The sequence below is a fragment of the Hemiscyllium ocellatum genome, chromosome 3, assembly GCF_020745735.1.
Source record: "Hemiscyllium ocellatum isolate sHemOce1 chromosome 3, sHemOce1.pat.X.cur, whole genome shotgun sequence".
Classification (NCBI taxonomy): domain Eukaryota; kingdom Metazoa; phylum Chordata; class Chondrichthyes; order Orectolobiformes; family Hemiscylliidae; genus Hemiscyllium; species Hemiscyllium ocellatum.
In genome coordinates, this window is record NC_083403.1 from 29,357,588 (window position 1) to 29,374,605 (window position 17,018).

The window sequence follows — 17,018 nt, forward strand, 5'->3', positions numbered from 1 at the left end:
ACCCACTCACTTAAACTATGTCCCTCTGCAATGATTCGCAGTCCTCTACACACTTTGATCTACCACTCATCTTAGTGTCATCTACAAACTTTGACACATTACACATGGTCCCCAACTCCAAATCATCTATGTAACTTGTGAATAATTGCGGTCCCAACACTGATCCCTAAGGCACACCCCTAGCTGAAACAAACCTTCCAGCCAGCAGGGCACCCATTTCTTCCATCAGGTTTAATGGGAATTTGGAAATTTCGGAAACCTGGGTTCGAACAGAATGCAGGAAAGCACAATCAAAGTCTCAACATGAAAGTTCTGACAAGGGTCACTGAACTCGGGACACTGGCTTTATTTTTTGCTCTATGGATCTTTTTGCTTATTCACTCATAGGATGTGGATGTCACAGGCTGGCCAACATTTGCTGTGGGTCTGCAGTCACATGTAGGCCAGACCACATAAGGACAGCAGCATCTTATCTAAAGGGCACAAGTGAACAAGAATTTGTTTTTAAAAAGCACAATCTATACTGGTATTGTGGTCATCATCAAACTTTTAATTCCAAATTTTTATTGAATTCAAATTTCATATCTGTTATGGTGCGATTCAAACCCAGAACCCTTGATTAATTATTTACTGATATTATAAAGCATCATCCACCCAGGATAGTGTCAAAATTACTGAGTTCCTCCGACACTTTCTGTTTCTGTTTCAGATTTCCAGCATTTGCAGTTCTGTATTTTATTTTCTGAAAACCTCCTCTCTTCCAGCTGTAAGGTACTGACTGAAACATGTTTGGGCAATCTTGGCCCCATTCCCAGGAGGTACAAGTTCACAATACAACACAGTACCCATAAATTGAAACAGATCAATACTAAAGTAATGATCTAATTCAGAGAGATTGCCAACCGCAGAGGAAGAAATTGAAAAATTCTGAAGAAAGATCAGGTTCAACAAAATGTGTTCAGGCAAAGTAAAGAGAATCAGACAAACAATGAAAAACATAAAATTCTGAAAAGATCGTGTGTGTGTGTGTGTGTGTGTGTGTGTGTGTGTGTGTGTGTGTGTGTGTGTGTGTGTTTTTTAAACCGCAGAGCGGGCTGTTTTGCTTTGTAGATTACTAGTATGTGGATTGAAATTGCCATCATGAATCAAGAACATTCAACATGTCAAAATTGGGAAAAACAAAATCAATACTTTAACTTGTCTTGGGGCCACTCAGATGTGCATCATATTTTCTGTACCAGTCTATCTCATTGAACTCGACCAGAAAACAGCTGATCTTCTGTGCCCTATTTACAAAAGAACCACACAATATAGCTAGTGTAACCAATGTAGAACAACTGGCCTTTTAATATGTCAGCAGCAACAGAGTTCTAGGTTACAGCTGGAACCCTGGCAAAGAGAAACAGAATAATAGACAAATATAAATATCTCGATTTAAAGAGTGAAAATAGACTCTTTCTGTAATGGGAGGTTGAGGCTAACTTGGGTTAAAGGACTTTTAGTTCCAATCTTCCCTCTGGTGCAATGTCCCATTATTAAATGCTGTACAATGTTGTTTTGACAAGTTTAGTTGCAAGAAAGTTTTAAATGTTGGATGCCAGAAAATCTCTTCATTTTGTTCAAAGTTGAGACACAGAAAATAGAAAGGTCACTGTCTGCGCTTTCGAGTCAAGTTACATCGAAAATTGGAGCAGGAGTAGGCCATTCAGCCCTTTGAGTCTGCCCTGCCATTCAATATGATCATACCACATTATTCAGCTCAGTACCCTTTCCTGTTTTCTCCATATGTTTAATCCCCTTGAGTACCAAAACATTCCTACTTCCTTACTTGAATCCTCACGCTTGAAAGTCAACATACCATTTACTGCCTTCCTGTATGCCTACTTTCCCTGATTGGCGTACAAAGACACTCAGGTCTCGTATTTTTTCCTTTTTCCAATCTATTGCCATTCAGGTAATAACATGCCTTCCTCTTTTTGCTACCAAAGTGGATAATTTCACATTTATTCACAGTATACTTCATCCATTATGCATTTGCCTACTCACTCAATTTGTCCAAATCATAGAATTCCGACTACTCTGAAGCATCTCTGCATCTATCTCACAACTCATCTTCCCATCAAGCTTTGAGTCATCTGCAAACTTGGAGATATTGCAGTTAGTTCCTTCATCTAAATCATTAATATATATTGTGAATAGCTGGGATCCAAGTGCTGATCTCTGCATCCACTCATCACTGTCTGCCACTTAGAAAGAGAACAATTTAGTTCTACTCTTTGTTTTCTGTCTGTCTCTATCAGTGTTAGCACAATACCCCCAGTCTCATGCGTTTTCATTTTTTTGAAGTTATCTGACCCCAGTGGGAGTGATGACAAGAACACTATAATTTGCAATGATAATCTTGAAATTGAAAGGGATGGCGGGGGGGGTTGTGGGGTGGTAGTGAAGGTAAATAGTTCTATGATATTCACTTCTGATTGTTAGTCACCAAGCTCTGTTGGAAATGTGCACGTGTAAATGTTAGACAAAGTCAGGACCAATCACAACTATACTGATCTTGCAGTAAACTGCAACTGACATTCATTATCAAGACTTATACTTTAACTAAAGCCTGTTGGGTACCCCAGTAAGAGAAAACCTACATTCATCAGGAAGTGGGAGGCAGTTAAAAAGGGAAAAAGATACAAATGTTGAGACATTACAGTATTAACTTACCATACCAGAGCTTATTTCTGCAATGTGAATTGTAAAGTTCTGTTTTGGAAAACATTGTCAGCAAATACACTCCCAACATGAGAGGAATTGGAGTGAACATGATCATAGACCATTAATGGCAGTAGCTCAACTTGATAAAGCCTTTAAAAAAGCTAATGGAACTCAATTCAATCCCATGAAATACAGAAAATGAAAGCTAGGAGGGAACAACAAACATAATAGACTTGGGCCTAGGGAACAGCATTCCTGAACATGACATAATCTTATCAAAGTGCTGATAGTGACGTGGATAGTTATAGACTAGAACGACACATGGGGAATACTTAATGACAGTTAGAAGGGGGGAGGGAATTGGAGCATAGTGAGCTGGTGTGAAGTCAAGTAACCCAGAAAAGAAAACCTGATTTTTCAAAGTTCCTGCAGAATTTAACAGTCGGATCTGCATTTAAGAGGCAGGTTGCCTGTTAAGCGGTAGGCACATATTGGGAAGGATCAGAAATCTGTACTAGGGAAAGACAGGGAGGCATCATAAAAATACCAGAGACAAAAACAGTAAATGCTAGAACGTAGCCTCTTTTGTACTGCATGCAAGAATGTGGAGACCTTCAAATTGTTTTCTTCCTGGTTGTGCAAGAACAGGAGCTTACTTTTGTGCGGCCTATATGGAATCTTTTGGGATACAGTTCACGCCTAGAGAGAATACTAATTGTCTAGTTTTAAGACTTGTAATGTATCAAGTTAAAAACAAAGCATCATTAGTAATGCTGTATTTTCAAATGTAACAAGATCATTTTTAAAAATGGAAAAAACAGCAGTTGTTTTTATTGTGCATGCATGGACGTACTGGGGTGGTGGGAGGGGGTCTGACTTGTGCTAGGACAAAAGGGTGGCACGGTGGCTCAGTGGTTAGCACTGCTGTCTCACAGCACCAGGGTCCCACGTTCGATTCCAGCCTTGGGTGACGGTGTGGAGTTTGCACATTCTTCCTGTGTCTGCGTGGATTTCCTCCGGGTGCTCCAGTTTCCTCCTACAATCCGAGGATTGGCCATGTTAAATTGCCCATAGTGTTAGGCGCATTAGTCAGAGGGAAACAGGTCTGGGTGGGTTACTTTTCGGAGGGTTGGTGTGGACTTGTTGGGCTGAAGGGCCTGTTTCCACACTGTAAGGAATCTAATCTAATCTAAATTGCTTGATCATATTCTCAGCCATATACTTTCAAATTCAGATGATCCAGGACAAATTAACTGGTAAGGTCACATTTTACACTTGATATTTCAATAATATTTTACAAATGTGATTTCTGATCTGCAGAAATTAAATTTTTACAAAGCTTAAGTACAAGAAAAGGTATGGAAACAAAAGGACGGGCTAGATTAATAAAGAAAAGGTGAGTTAAATATGAATATTAACACAAAAATATTAATGAACATGGATTTAGATTACCAGGAACAACAAGATCACAAATAACAGAGCGGATATTAGCTGAAACTGGGAGCAATCTTAAATGACCAGAAGGCATTTGCTCAGGTGCCACATCAAAGGTTATTGCAGGGACAAAAAAGCTCCTGGTGTAGGGGATAATATATTAATATGGACAGAAGATTGGCTGGCAGGCAGAAAACAAAGAGTTGGTATAAATTGGTCTTTGCCTGAGTGGCATGGTGTGATGTGTGGATCTATGCTAGTTGCCTCAACATTTTACAATTTACACTCATAACTTGGATGAGGGAGCAAAGGCATGATGGCTAAATTCCCAAGTGACACCAAGAGAGGTTTGAAAGTATGTTGTGAAGAAGTCATAAGGAAGCCGCAGGTGTATAGATGAGTTGAGCGAGTGGACAAAAGTCTGGTAGACGGAGTATAATGTGAGAAAACGTGAAATATCAATTTTGGCAGAAAGGATAAAACAGTAGCTTTACTTTGAGAATAACTGCAGAATTCTAAACTGCATAAGGATTTAGGTGCTCCAGAGCACAAGCCATAAAATCATATCATACAGGTATAGCAGGTCATTAATTAGTATCTGTTATGTGTGAGAAGAACTGAACATAAAGGTGGTGTTATGCTTCAGTTATACAGGGCACTTATGAGACCACAGCTCAAACAGTGTATGGTCTCCTTATTCAAGGACGGATGTAAATGCATTTGGAGTAGTTCAGAGGAGGTTTAGTAGACTAAAACCTAAAATGAGTGGGTTGGCTTATGAGCATCGAGTGGACAGGCTGAACTTGTTTCCACTGGAGTTTGAGAGAGCGCGGGGAGTGGTTGATTGATGTGCAAGGTTCTGAATGGTCTTGATAGGGTAGAAGTGGAAAGGAAGATTCCTCTTGTGGGTGAGTCTAGAACCAGGGGTTACTGTTTTAAAATTAAGAGTTGTTAGGCAGGGGAATCAGAGGTAATTGGGGGTTAATGGAAATGTGGAATTCGAAACACAAACAGAACAGCCATGACGTTACTGATGGTGAGCAGGCTTGTAGGATCAAATTTGCTCCGATTTAGTGTGTGGGTATTTAAGAGTCACAGGTTTGCAGTGATTTAACAAGTCAGATATACTGAAGATCACACATTTTGCATTTTGCCCCCAGTATTCATACACTGCAATATTTCAGAAATTCAACATGCTAATGTATTCAATACCAAAACATTCAGGTCTGTTTATATTTTGTCCTTTTGTGCAAACAAAATCCTTCATGTACCTTTAAATTTAGCAGCCAGCAGTACTGAATTACACAAGATAGTCCTTTACATATAATTTGAAAACGAATGTTGAATCTCTCGAAGAGGAGTCTCAATTGGGATATGCGATGACAACATTGTCTCAACAGAACATACGGTGCAGATAACGCCCAACAGTCATATCAAAACTTACAAGGAGATTCATTGTTAGAAGATTTAGACGTTTCTGAGTCGATTGTTCACTGATATTCATTAGAAACCCAATGACTCCCACAGATACCTTGATTACACTTTCTTGTAGTAACTATTTCTAAGGCAGAGGCAGATAGTTCCTCTTTAAGCAATGGGGTGAAAGGTTATTGAGGTAGATGGGTATGCAGATTTGAAGTTACAATTAGATCAGCCATGATCTTATTGAAAGGTGGAGATGACATGAGAGGCATGTGACACAATCCTCACACTCTGCTTGTTATAGGCACTCCATTCCATTTTCTCAGTTTCTCCATCCTATCTATTGTGATGACGGTGCTTCCACAATGGTTACCTACAAAGCTTTTTCCTTCTCCTTCATAGAATCATAGAATCCCTGTAGTGCAGAAAGAGGCCATTTGGCTTATCACGCATGACACCCCACCGTACCCCCAAAGAACAGCATCCCACGCAGATCGAGCATCTACACCCTATCCCCAAAACCCTGCATTTACCATAGCTAAGCCACCTAACCTGCATTTCTGTGGACCCAACTGGTCAAATTAGCATGGTCAATCCACCTACCTGTACATTTTTGGCCTGTGGTTGGAAACTGCAGCACCAGCAGAAACTTTGGGAGAACGTATAAACTCCAAGGATTCTGCACTGTTTCGTGCACAGAGCCCTCGATAGTTTTCAATTCATTTTTCATGTTATCACATTCTATCCCACTGGCCTCCTTATTGTTATTCATGGTTGTCCTGCCCCATTTCGGTTACCTTCAACTTGCTATCATGACCATCCCTTCCCTACCCTGTTACCTTCCCATGTAATCACTGTGACATTTGCCCTTTGATCTCCTCCTCCTCCTCACTGTCCAAGTCCTCAAATACTTCTTCCTGGTGAAGCAGCAAGTTACTTGTTCTTCTTCCAATGTACTGTATTGTATTTGCTGCTCACAATGTGGTCTCTTGTACATTAGTGAGGCCAAACACGGACTGGGTAACTAGTACCATTCAGCATACAAACATGACCCTGATCTTCTGGCTGATGCCATTTCAATACACCATTTTGTTCTCATCCTCACATTTCTATCCAAGGTTTGCTGTAATGTTCAAGTGATAGCCAACGCAAGATGGAGAAACAGCACTTCCTTTTTTTTTGCTTAGATGCTTTACAGCTTTGTGAACTCAATATTAAATGCAACAACTTCAGACCATGAATTCTGACCTCTGTTTTGCCCTCACCTTCCCCAGCCCACAATCTCTGGATTTCTTGGTTTTGCTTTCAACTGCTAACACCTACTCTGGATCAAACTCTCTTTTCTACATCATGAACACTCCCTCTGCCTGTTATGTGACACCTGCGATCTCACACTCTACATTTCCCTGACCTTCTGCTCTATTTGCTCCTCCCATCTTTTTCTACAGAATAAAACCCAATACTTTTCCATCTTTCTTTTCAGATCTGAAGAACAGAACTTATATTTTAATTAGTTACTTATATTGGATTCAAAATACCAGTTCGGTTTGTCTCTCCACAAATGTTGACAGACCTGCTGGATTACTCCAGTACTTTCTATTTTAATTTCAGATTTCTGTAGTATTTTGCTTTTGGATTTGTAGAAAGTAACTCATATTTTGCTCCTCACTTTTTTTATAAGAGTAACAGAAAATGTTAATGAAGAAAAGAGGTAATGGGTATGTCCATATGAGTCTAAAAAAATCTGAAAAAGTACAGTACCTGGAATTCCCTCCCACTATGGGCCTATCTACAGACTGCTTTCTCCATACTGCAAACTTGTCCAGTCCTAATCCCAGTTGCATTCTTTGTTGTCTATAGGACATTAACTCCTACAGTCCCCGTCAGCATTGGGACAAAAGTCTTAGTTGATACATTATTGCACTCATCAAATTCCTTCTAAAAATCTTCAGTTTTTCTTGATCACTTAACAAGTGACATTTCAAAGTGAGAGAAGAATCAGCTTCAACTTTTTCACTGATTTTGTCTGCAGAACTGGGATTCAGCTATTGGATGTACAGGCTTGAACCAGAAGATTAAAACCACAACATCGATAACAGATTCCATTGAATGACTCCCATATTTCCCAACCCCAAAGCTTAATGAGACTGTAACTAACAAGCCATTCACTCCTGTACTCCATACCAGAAGTAATAAGTGTAATTAGCATAATATTTGTCCAGTTTAATTGGATAAGCGATTAGCTCTGGATGACTATTGTTTTAAAGGACTAACTTGACACATGCAGTGCAAACAAGACTGCAGACAATGCAGTATACACATCACAAGCAACCTCTTCCAAAAAAATAGTTGGAGCTTACCGTAGGTATGAAACGTCCTTCTCTGCTGCTCAAACATGAAATCATTGATATGGGCAGGTTCAGTATACCCAGACAGCATATTTCTAGGAGCAGCCATCTGCTGCGTCCTGAAAGGATTCACTGGACCAATCTGAAATAAATAATATGTCCATTTGGTTAATTTTTCTGACTCAAATGTATGTCCTTTTATTCTGTATTTGGGAATTTCAGTCACAAAGTATATTACACTACTCAATTTGAAAATATAATTGCTGAATTCATAACGACACTAACATGTTTATGTTGAGATATAAAATGAACACAGACTATAAATTGAGTTTTTACAACCAAATGGGTAAAAACTATTCTTTTTATGAGGAAAATAGTCAGACGTTCGGAAAATAAATTAAATTTGAAGAATGTGTCATATCAGGGGTTTTCTATATTGCAATGTTCAAATGAACTAACCAACAAACCAGTAACTACAAAATGATTTTGGAAACAATTATATCGAATGATTTGTAATCTAATTACAAAATGCTAACTAAATAACACTGATCGAAGGTAAAAGAATATTGGTTACAGTTCAGTGGACTGAATTTTATACCCAGCCCCCCCAGTATATTTGAAACAAGGCTGGCTTTATAAAGTGGGTGGCTAGCCAACCACATTCCCATCCAATTGTTTCTTAATTCACATTGATTGAATTCCTCATTTATCTCAAATATGAATGAAAATTAGAAATGAACAGAAACTGCTGGAAAAATTCAGAAGGTCAGGCAGCACCTGTGGAAAGAAATCAGGTTTAACATTTCCAGTCCAATGACCCTTTTTCAAAACATCGGACCCAAAACATTAACTCTGATTTTTCTCCACAGATGCTACCTGACCTGCTGAATGTTTCCAGCAATTTCTGTTTTTGATTTCCAGCATCTGCAGTTCTTCCAGATTTTTGTTTATGAATGAAAATTAACTTTGCAACAACTGGATCACCAGGAGTAGGTTTATAGACTCTCGCTCTGAGGTGTGATGCGAAGCCAGAGGCAGCAGAACAAAATAACCAATTGTACTACATCAATAATTGCATTAACCTTTGTCTCTTATTTTGTTTGTTTAAAATGTCTACCCCACCTATCCAGCAAAACTGTACCAGAAAATACAGTGTGGCACAGCCTACACAGTCTTCCATCTGTGATGTATTTTCTCTATATCTAAATCATAGAAACAGTTGAACAAAAGCATTCAATAACTGGTAAGCAATGTTAGTAGGATTATCTACGACTACTAAAAAGGTAAAAAGAATTAAAATGAAATTACTTATTTATGATTTGTTGAGTACAGTAAAACCATAGTAATGGATTTAAGATAAATTTTAGATTAGATTAGATTACTTACAGTGTGGAAACAGGCCCTTCGGCCCAACAAGTCCACACCGACCCGCCGAAGCGCAACCCACCCATACCCCTACATTTACCCCCTACCTAACACTACGGGCAATTTAGAATGGCCGATTCACCTCACCCGCACATCTTTGGACTGTGGGAGGAAACCAGAGCACCCGGAGGAAACTCACGCAGACACGGGGAGAACGTGCAAACACCACTATTATGTTACAAGCATGAACTGAAACATAAATCATATTCATTGAATTCCTTGGCACACAACATAGACTTATAGAGATGGACAGCATGGAAACAGACCCTTCGGTTCAAGCTGTCCATGCCGATCAGAAATCCCAAGCCAATCTAGTCCCACCTGCCAGCACCCGACCCATATCCCTCCAAACCCTTCCTATTCATATACCCATCCAAATGCCTCTTAAATATTACAACTGTACCAGCCTCCACCACTTCCTCTGGCAGCTCATTTCATCCCCGTACCAGCCTCTGTGTGAAAAAGTTGCCCCTTCGGTCTCTTTTATATCTTTTCCCTCTAACCCTAACCCTATGTCCTCTAGTTCTGGACTCCCCCATCCCAGGAAAAAGACTTTGCCAATCTATCCATGCCCCTCATCATTTTGTAAACTTCTATAAGGTCACTCCTCAGCCTCCAACACTCCAGGGAAAACAGTCCCAGCCTATTCAGCTTCTCCCTATAGCTCAAATCCTCCAATCCTGGCAACATCCTTGTAAATCGTTTCTGAACCCTTTCAAGTTTCACAACATCTTTCCAATAGAAAGGTGACCAGAACTGCATGCAATATTCCAACAGTAGCGTAACCAATGTCCTATACAGCCGCAACATGACCTCCCAACTCCTGTACTCAATACTCTGACCAATAAAGGAAAGCATATCAAATGCCTTCTTCACTATCCTATCTCCCTGAGACTCCACTTTCAAGGAGCCATGAACCTGCACTCCAAGGCCTCTTTGTTCAGCAGCACTCCCTAGGACCTTACCATTAATGTACAAGTCCTGCTAAGATTTGCTTTCCCAAAATGCAGTACCTCGCATTTATCTGAATTAAACTCCATCTGCCATTTCTCAGCCCATTGGCCCATCTGGTCCAGATCCTGTTGTAATCGGAGGTAGCCCTCTTCTCTGTCCACTACACCTCCAATTTTGGTGTCATCTGCAAACTTACTAACTGTACCTCTTATGCTTGCATTTCATCATTTATATAAATGATTTGAAAGTAGAGGACCCAGCACCAATCTTTGTGGCACTCCACTGGTCAAAGGCCTCCAGTCTGAAAAACAACCCTCCACCACCACCCTCTGGCTTCTACCTTTGACACCTTCTATATCCAAATGGCTAGTTCTCCCTGTTTTCCATGAGATCCAACCTTGTTAATCAGTCTTCCATGGGGAACCTTGTCACACCTGTCGCTTTGCCCTCATTAATCCTCTTTGTTACTTCTTCAAAAAACTCAACCAAGTTTGTGAGACATGATTTCCCATGCACAAAGCCATGTTAACTATCCTTAATATGTTCTTGCCTTTCCAAATACATGTACATCCTGTCCCTCAGAATTCCCTCCAACAATGTGGTCACCACCGAGGTCAGGCTCACTGGTCTATAGTTCCCAGGCTTGTCCTTACCACCCTTCTTAAACAGTGGCACCACGTTTGCCAACCTCTGGAGTATATTTGTAAATATTGAATGATTCTTAAAAAGGGAGGGAAAACAATGGATGGAGAATAGAGTAAATTGTAGGCGGGAACTGAGAATAGACAAGTCAGAAATTTTCCAATTTTAAGTATGTTAAGATCTTGACAAAAGGACCTGCTTATCGGTTTAATTGCACCAAGATGTGGTAATTTGCGACAGTAGGGGTACCATGCACCATGCACCATGACAAAACCTGAACTGACCTTAAGATGGAGTCATTGCTCAGGGATAGCACTCCCAAGTCAAAAGTTGGTGAGTTCAAATTTCAATCCAAAACTTAAGCAAAGAAAATAAGCTGATTCTTCCTTATCAACATTGCAAGGATGCTATTAAAAGATGAGTTATTATCTTTTAAAGAGTCATACAGTCATTTGCACGAAAACAGACCCTTCAGTCCAGGTGGTCCCCGCTGACTGTGTTTCCTAAGATAAGCGAGGCTTATTTGCCTGCATTTGGTCCATACTCCTCTAAAGCTTTCCTATTCATGTACGCATCCAAATATCTTTAAAACATTGTAATTTTACCAGCCTCCACCATTTCCTCTGGAGGCTCATTCCATATATGCACCACCATCTGTGTGAAAACGTTGCATAACTTTTGAAATATTGCGTGCAATTCTGGTCTCCTTCCTATTGGAAGGATGTTGTGAAACTTGAAAGGGTTCGGAAAAGATTTACAAGGATGTTGCCAGGGTTGGAGGATTTGAGCTATAAGGAGACATTGAATCGACTGGGGCTGTTTTCCCTGGAGCATCGGAGGCTGAGGGGTGACTTTATAGAGGTTTACAAACTTATGAGGGGCATGGATAGGGTTAGTAGACAAGGTCATTTCCCTGGGGTGGGGGAGTCCAGAACTAGAGGGCATAGGTTGAGGGTGAGAGGGAAAAGATATAAAAGAGACCTAAGGGGCAACTTTTTCATGCAAAGGGTGGTGTGTGTGTGGAATGGGCTGCCAGAAGAAGTGGTGGAGGCTGGTACAATTACAACATTGAAAAGGCATCTGGATGGGTAAATAAATAGGAAGAGTTTGGAGGGGTATGGGACGGATGCTGGAAGGTGGGACTAGATTGTGTTGGGATATCTGGTTGGCTTGAACGAGTTGGACTGAAGGGTCTGTTTCTGTGCTGTACATCTCTCTGACTCCAAATCAGGTCCCTTTTAACTCTTTCCCTTCTCATTTTAAACCTATATAGTCTAGTTTTAGACTCCACTACCCTGAAAAAATACCTTGGTTATTCACATAATCTATGCCCCTCATGATTTTATAAACCTCTATGAGATCAGTTGTCAGCTTCCAACACTACAAGGAAACAAATCCCAGCCTACTGATATCACTCAAACCCTCCAATCCCAGTAATATCCTTGTAATCTTTTTTCTGCACCCCTTTTAGTTTAACAACAGCCTTCCTATAGCAGAGTGACCCAGAATTGTACGCAGTATTCTAAAAGTGATTTCACCAATGTCCTGCACAGCTGCAACACGATACCTCGACTCCTCTACTCAATGCTCTGACAGATTAAGGTAAGCGTGCCAAATTCCTCCTTTACCACCTGGTCTACCTACCACTCATGAAATGTGAACTTGCACCCTGTGAGATGATATCCTATTGGTTTTCTTTATTAGTTCACTCACCAGCTTGCTATATTCATCACCTGTTCATTCATTCATAGAGTCATAGAGATGTACAGACCCTTCGGTCCAACCCGTCCATGCCGGCCCAAGGAAAAAGACTTTGCCTATTTATCCTATCCATGACCCTCATAATTTTGTAAATCTCTATAAGGTCACTCCTCAGCCTCCGACGCTCCATGGAAAACAGCCTCAGTCTGTTCAGCCTCTCCCTGTAGTTCAGATCCTTCAACCCTGGCAACATCCAATTTTAACAACATCTTTCCAATAGGAAGGAGACCAGAATTGCATGCAATATTCCAACAGTGGCCTAACCAATGTCCTGTACAGCCGCAACATGACCTCCCAACTCCTGTACTCCATACTCTGACCAATAAAAGAAAGCACACCAAACGCCGCCTTCACTATCCTATCTACCAGCAACTCCACTTTCAAGGAGCTATGAACCTGCACTCCAAGGTCTCTTTGTTCAGCAATACTCCCTAGACGTTACCATTAAATGTATGAGTCCAGCTAAGATTTGCTTTCTCAAAATGCAACACCTCGCATTTATCTGAATTAAACTCCATCTGCCACTTCGCAGCCCATTGGCCCATCTGGTCAAGATCCTGTTGTAATCTGAGGTAACCCTCTACCACTGTCCACTACACCTCCAATTTTGGTGTCATCTGCAAACTTACTAACTGTACCTCTTATGCTCGCATCCAAATCATTTATGTAAATGATGAAAATTAGAGGGCCCAGCACCGATCCTTGTGGCACTCCACTGGTCACAGGCCTCCAGTCTGAAACATAATCCTCCACCACCACCCTCTGTCTTCTACCTTTGAGCCAGTTCTGTATCCAAATGGCTAGTTCTCCCTGTATTCCATGAAATTTAACCTTGCTAATCAGTCTCCCATGGGGAACCTTGTCGAACGCCTTACTGAAGTCCATATAGATCACATCTACTGCTCTGCCCTCAATCTTCTTTGTTACTTCTTCAAAAAAACTCAATCAAGTTTGTGAGACATGATTTCCCACACACAAAGCTATGTTGACGGTCTCTAATCAGTCCTTGCCTTTCCAAATACATGTACGTCCTGTTCCTCAGGATTTCCTCCAATAACTTGCCCACCACCAAGGTCAGGCTCATTGGTCTATATTCCCTGGCACCACGTTTGCCAACGTCCAGTCTTCCGGAACCTCACCTGTGACTATCGATGATGCAAAGATCTCAGCAAGAGGCCCAGTGATCACTTCTCTAGCTTCCCACAGAGTTCTTGGGGACACCTGATCAGGTCCTGGGATTTATCCACCTTTTACCATTTCAAGACATCCAGCACTTCCTCCTCTGTAATCTGGACATTTTGCAAGGTGTCACCATCTATTTCCCTACAGTCTATATCTTCCATATCCTTTTCCACAGTAAATACTGATGTAAAATATTCACTTAGTATCTCCCCCTTTTTTTTGTGGCTCCACACAAAGTCCACCTTGCTGATCTTTGAGGGGCCCTATTCACTCCCTAGTTACCCTTTTGTCCTTAATATATTTGTAAAAACCCTTTGGATTATCCTTAATTGTATTTGCCAAAGCTATCTCATGTCCCTGTTTTGCCCTCCTGATTTCCCTCTTAAGTATACTCCTACTTTCTTTATACTCTTCTAAGGATTCACTCGATCTATTCTGTCTGTACTTGACATATGCTTCCTTCTTTTTCTTAACCAAACCCTCAATTTCTTTAGTCATCCAGCATTCCCTATAGTTACCAGCCTTCCCTTTCACCCTGACAGGAATATACTTTCTCTGGATTCTTGCTATCTCATTTCTGAAGGCTCCCCATTTTCCAGCCTTCTCTTTACCTGCAAACATTTGCCTCCAATCAGCTTTTGAAAGTTCTTGCCTAATCCCATGAAAATTGGCCTTTCTCCAATTTAGAACTTCAACTTTTAGATCCGGTCTATCCTTTTCCATCAATATTTTAAAACAAATAGAATTATGGTCGCTGGCCCAAAAGTGCTCCCCCACTGACACCTCAGTCACCTGCCCTGCCTTATTTCCCAAGTGTAGGTCAAGTTTTGCACCTTCTCTAGTAGGTACATCCACATACTGAATCAGAAAATTGTCTTGTACACACTTAACAAATTCCTCTCCATCTAAACCTTTAAACACTATGGCAGTCCCAGTCGATGTTTGGAAAGTTAAAAATCCCCTACCATAAGCACCCTATTATTCTTACAGATAGCGGAGATCTCCTTACAAGTTTGTTTCTCAATTTCCCTCTGACTATTGGGGGGGGTCTATAATACAATCCCAATAAGGTGGTCATCACTTTCTTATTTCTCAGCTCCACCCAAATAACTTCCCTCGATGTATTTCCAGAAATATCCTCCATTAGCATAGCTGTAGTGCTATCCCTTATCAAAAATGCCACTCCCCCTACTCTTTTGCCTCCATTTCTATCCTTCCTGTAACATTTGTTGGAACATTCAGCTGCCAGTCCTGCCCATCCCTGAGCCGTGTTTCCGTAATTGCTATGATATCCCAGTCCCATGTTCCTAACCATGTCCTGAGGTCATCTGCCTTCCCTGTTAGACCCCTTGCATTGAAATAAATGTAGTTTAATTTATTAGTCCTACCTTGTCCCTGCCTGCCTTGACTGTTTGACTCTTGTCTGTTCTCAGCTGTACCCGTCTCAGATCGATCTCTTTCCTCACTATCTCCCTGGGTCTCAACCCCCCCCTCCCCCCCCCGCCTCCCCTCCCCCCCCCAAACTTACTAGTTTAAGTCCTTCCAAGCAGTTCTAGCAAATTTCCCTGCCAGTATATTGGTCCCCTTCCAATTTAGGTGCAATCCGTCCTTCTTGTACAGGTCACTTCTACCCTAAAAGAGATTCCAATGATCCAAAAATGTCAATCCTTCTCCCATACACCAGCTTCTCAGCCATGCATTCATCTGCTCTATCCTCCTATTCCTGCCCTCACTAGCTCATAGCACTGAGAGTAATCCAGATATTACTACCCTTGAAGACCTCCTTTTTAAATTTCTACCTAACTCTCTGTAATCTCCTTTCAGAGTCTCAACCTTTTCCCTTCCAATGTCGTTGGTTCCAATGTGGACAATGACCTCCTGCTGGCCCTGCTCCCCCGTGAGAACATTCTGCGTCCTCTCGGAGACATCCTTGATCCTGGCACCAGGGAAACAACACACCATTCTGCTTTTTCTTTGCTGGCCACAGAAACATCTGTCTGTACCTCTGACTACAGAATCCCCTAACACAATTTATCTTTTGGAAGACTAACCCATTATTTACTGTAACATGGTTTCACTCATAAAAACCATGGTTTTGTAGCATATTTTAACTATTGCAAGTTAGACTAAAATTAAATCAATATTTCCAAACCCATTACTGCTCCTTCATACCTTCAACCTTTATAACAAGACTACTAATCTATTCAGAACATTATCATTACCAACATCACATCTCCATGACCTACCTGAAACTATGAAAGATTATAATATTAATCAGCCCTTACCAATCATCTCTCAGACCAGAATAGATTACAGAACACCAAACATTTTCTCCAATTAGTATACACTTATTTTAACTCAGCTGTTATCCCTTTAAAGAAACTAACTGTCAAAACAGCGCTTAAGTGAAATTGCATGAATGAATGAAACTCACACCAACAAAAAGTAAACAAATCTCACAATCCAGCTGCGGCAATCATTTTAATATCCTTTATTCTTTAAGTACAGGTACAATTTCTAACTTTTTTAGAGCATATAGGCCTAGTATTTTTTACTAACATTTACTAACTTAAAAGACTAAAAGACTAACACCTATTAATTATGCAAGCAGAATAGACAGACACTCAATCCCATCAGGAGTAGCAGCTAGCATTTTGCACATGCTCTAACCCATCTCCTGGACAGAAGCCTCTCAAACCTTTGTGCACTATAGATCAAACAATGTAACACCATTGTAACAGATTTTTAGTATATGTAGGAACTGTAAATAAAAAGGCTAGTGTATGAAGTGTATTTTGAGATTCTATTGCTGCCTTGAACTTGTCCTACTTGCTGTTGTTGAATAAAGAGGCTATTTTCCCCACTCAACGATTTCAGTCGTTCTTTGAACACGATCCCACAACCCCTTTGGCTGATCTGTTTTAATAACACTTCCCAGGGCCCACCATGGTTCCTGGTTTGTCTTACCAAAATGCAACATCTCGTATTTATTTAAATTAAACTCCATCTGCCACTCCTCAGCCCATTAGCCCATCTGATCAAGATCCTTTTGTAATCTGAGGTAACCTTCCTCACTGTCCACTACACCTCCAATTTTGGTGTCATCTGCAAACTTACTAAGCTTAACTCCTATACTCACATCCA

At 40.7% G+C, this 17,018-nt stretch overlaps 1 protein-coding gene across 1 annotated transcript in view; it reads right to left on the bottom strand.

Annotated features, from left to right (window-relative positions):
• The window catches only part of cdc40 (cell division cycle 40 homolog (S. cerevisiae)), a 134,217-nt gene that overhangs the window by 89,205 nt on the left and 27,994 nt on the right, over window positions 1-17,018 (bottom strand). Inside the window, exon 3 of the mRNA XM_060856320.1 lies at window positions 7,923-8,052. Within this exon, the coding sequence (XP_060712303.1) occupies window positions 7,923-8,052 (130 nt within the window). The remainder of the gene's footprint in view (window positions 1-7,922; window positions 8,053-17,018) is intronic.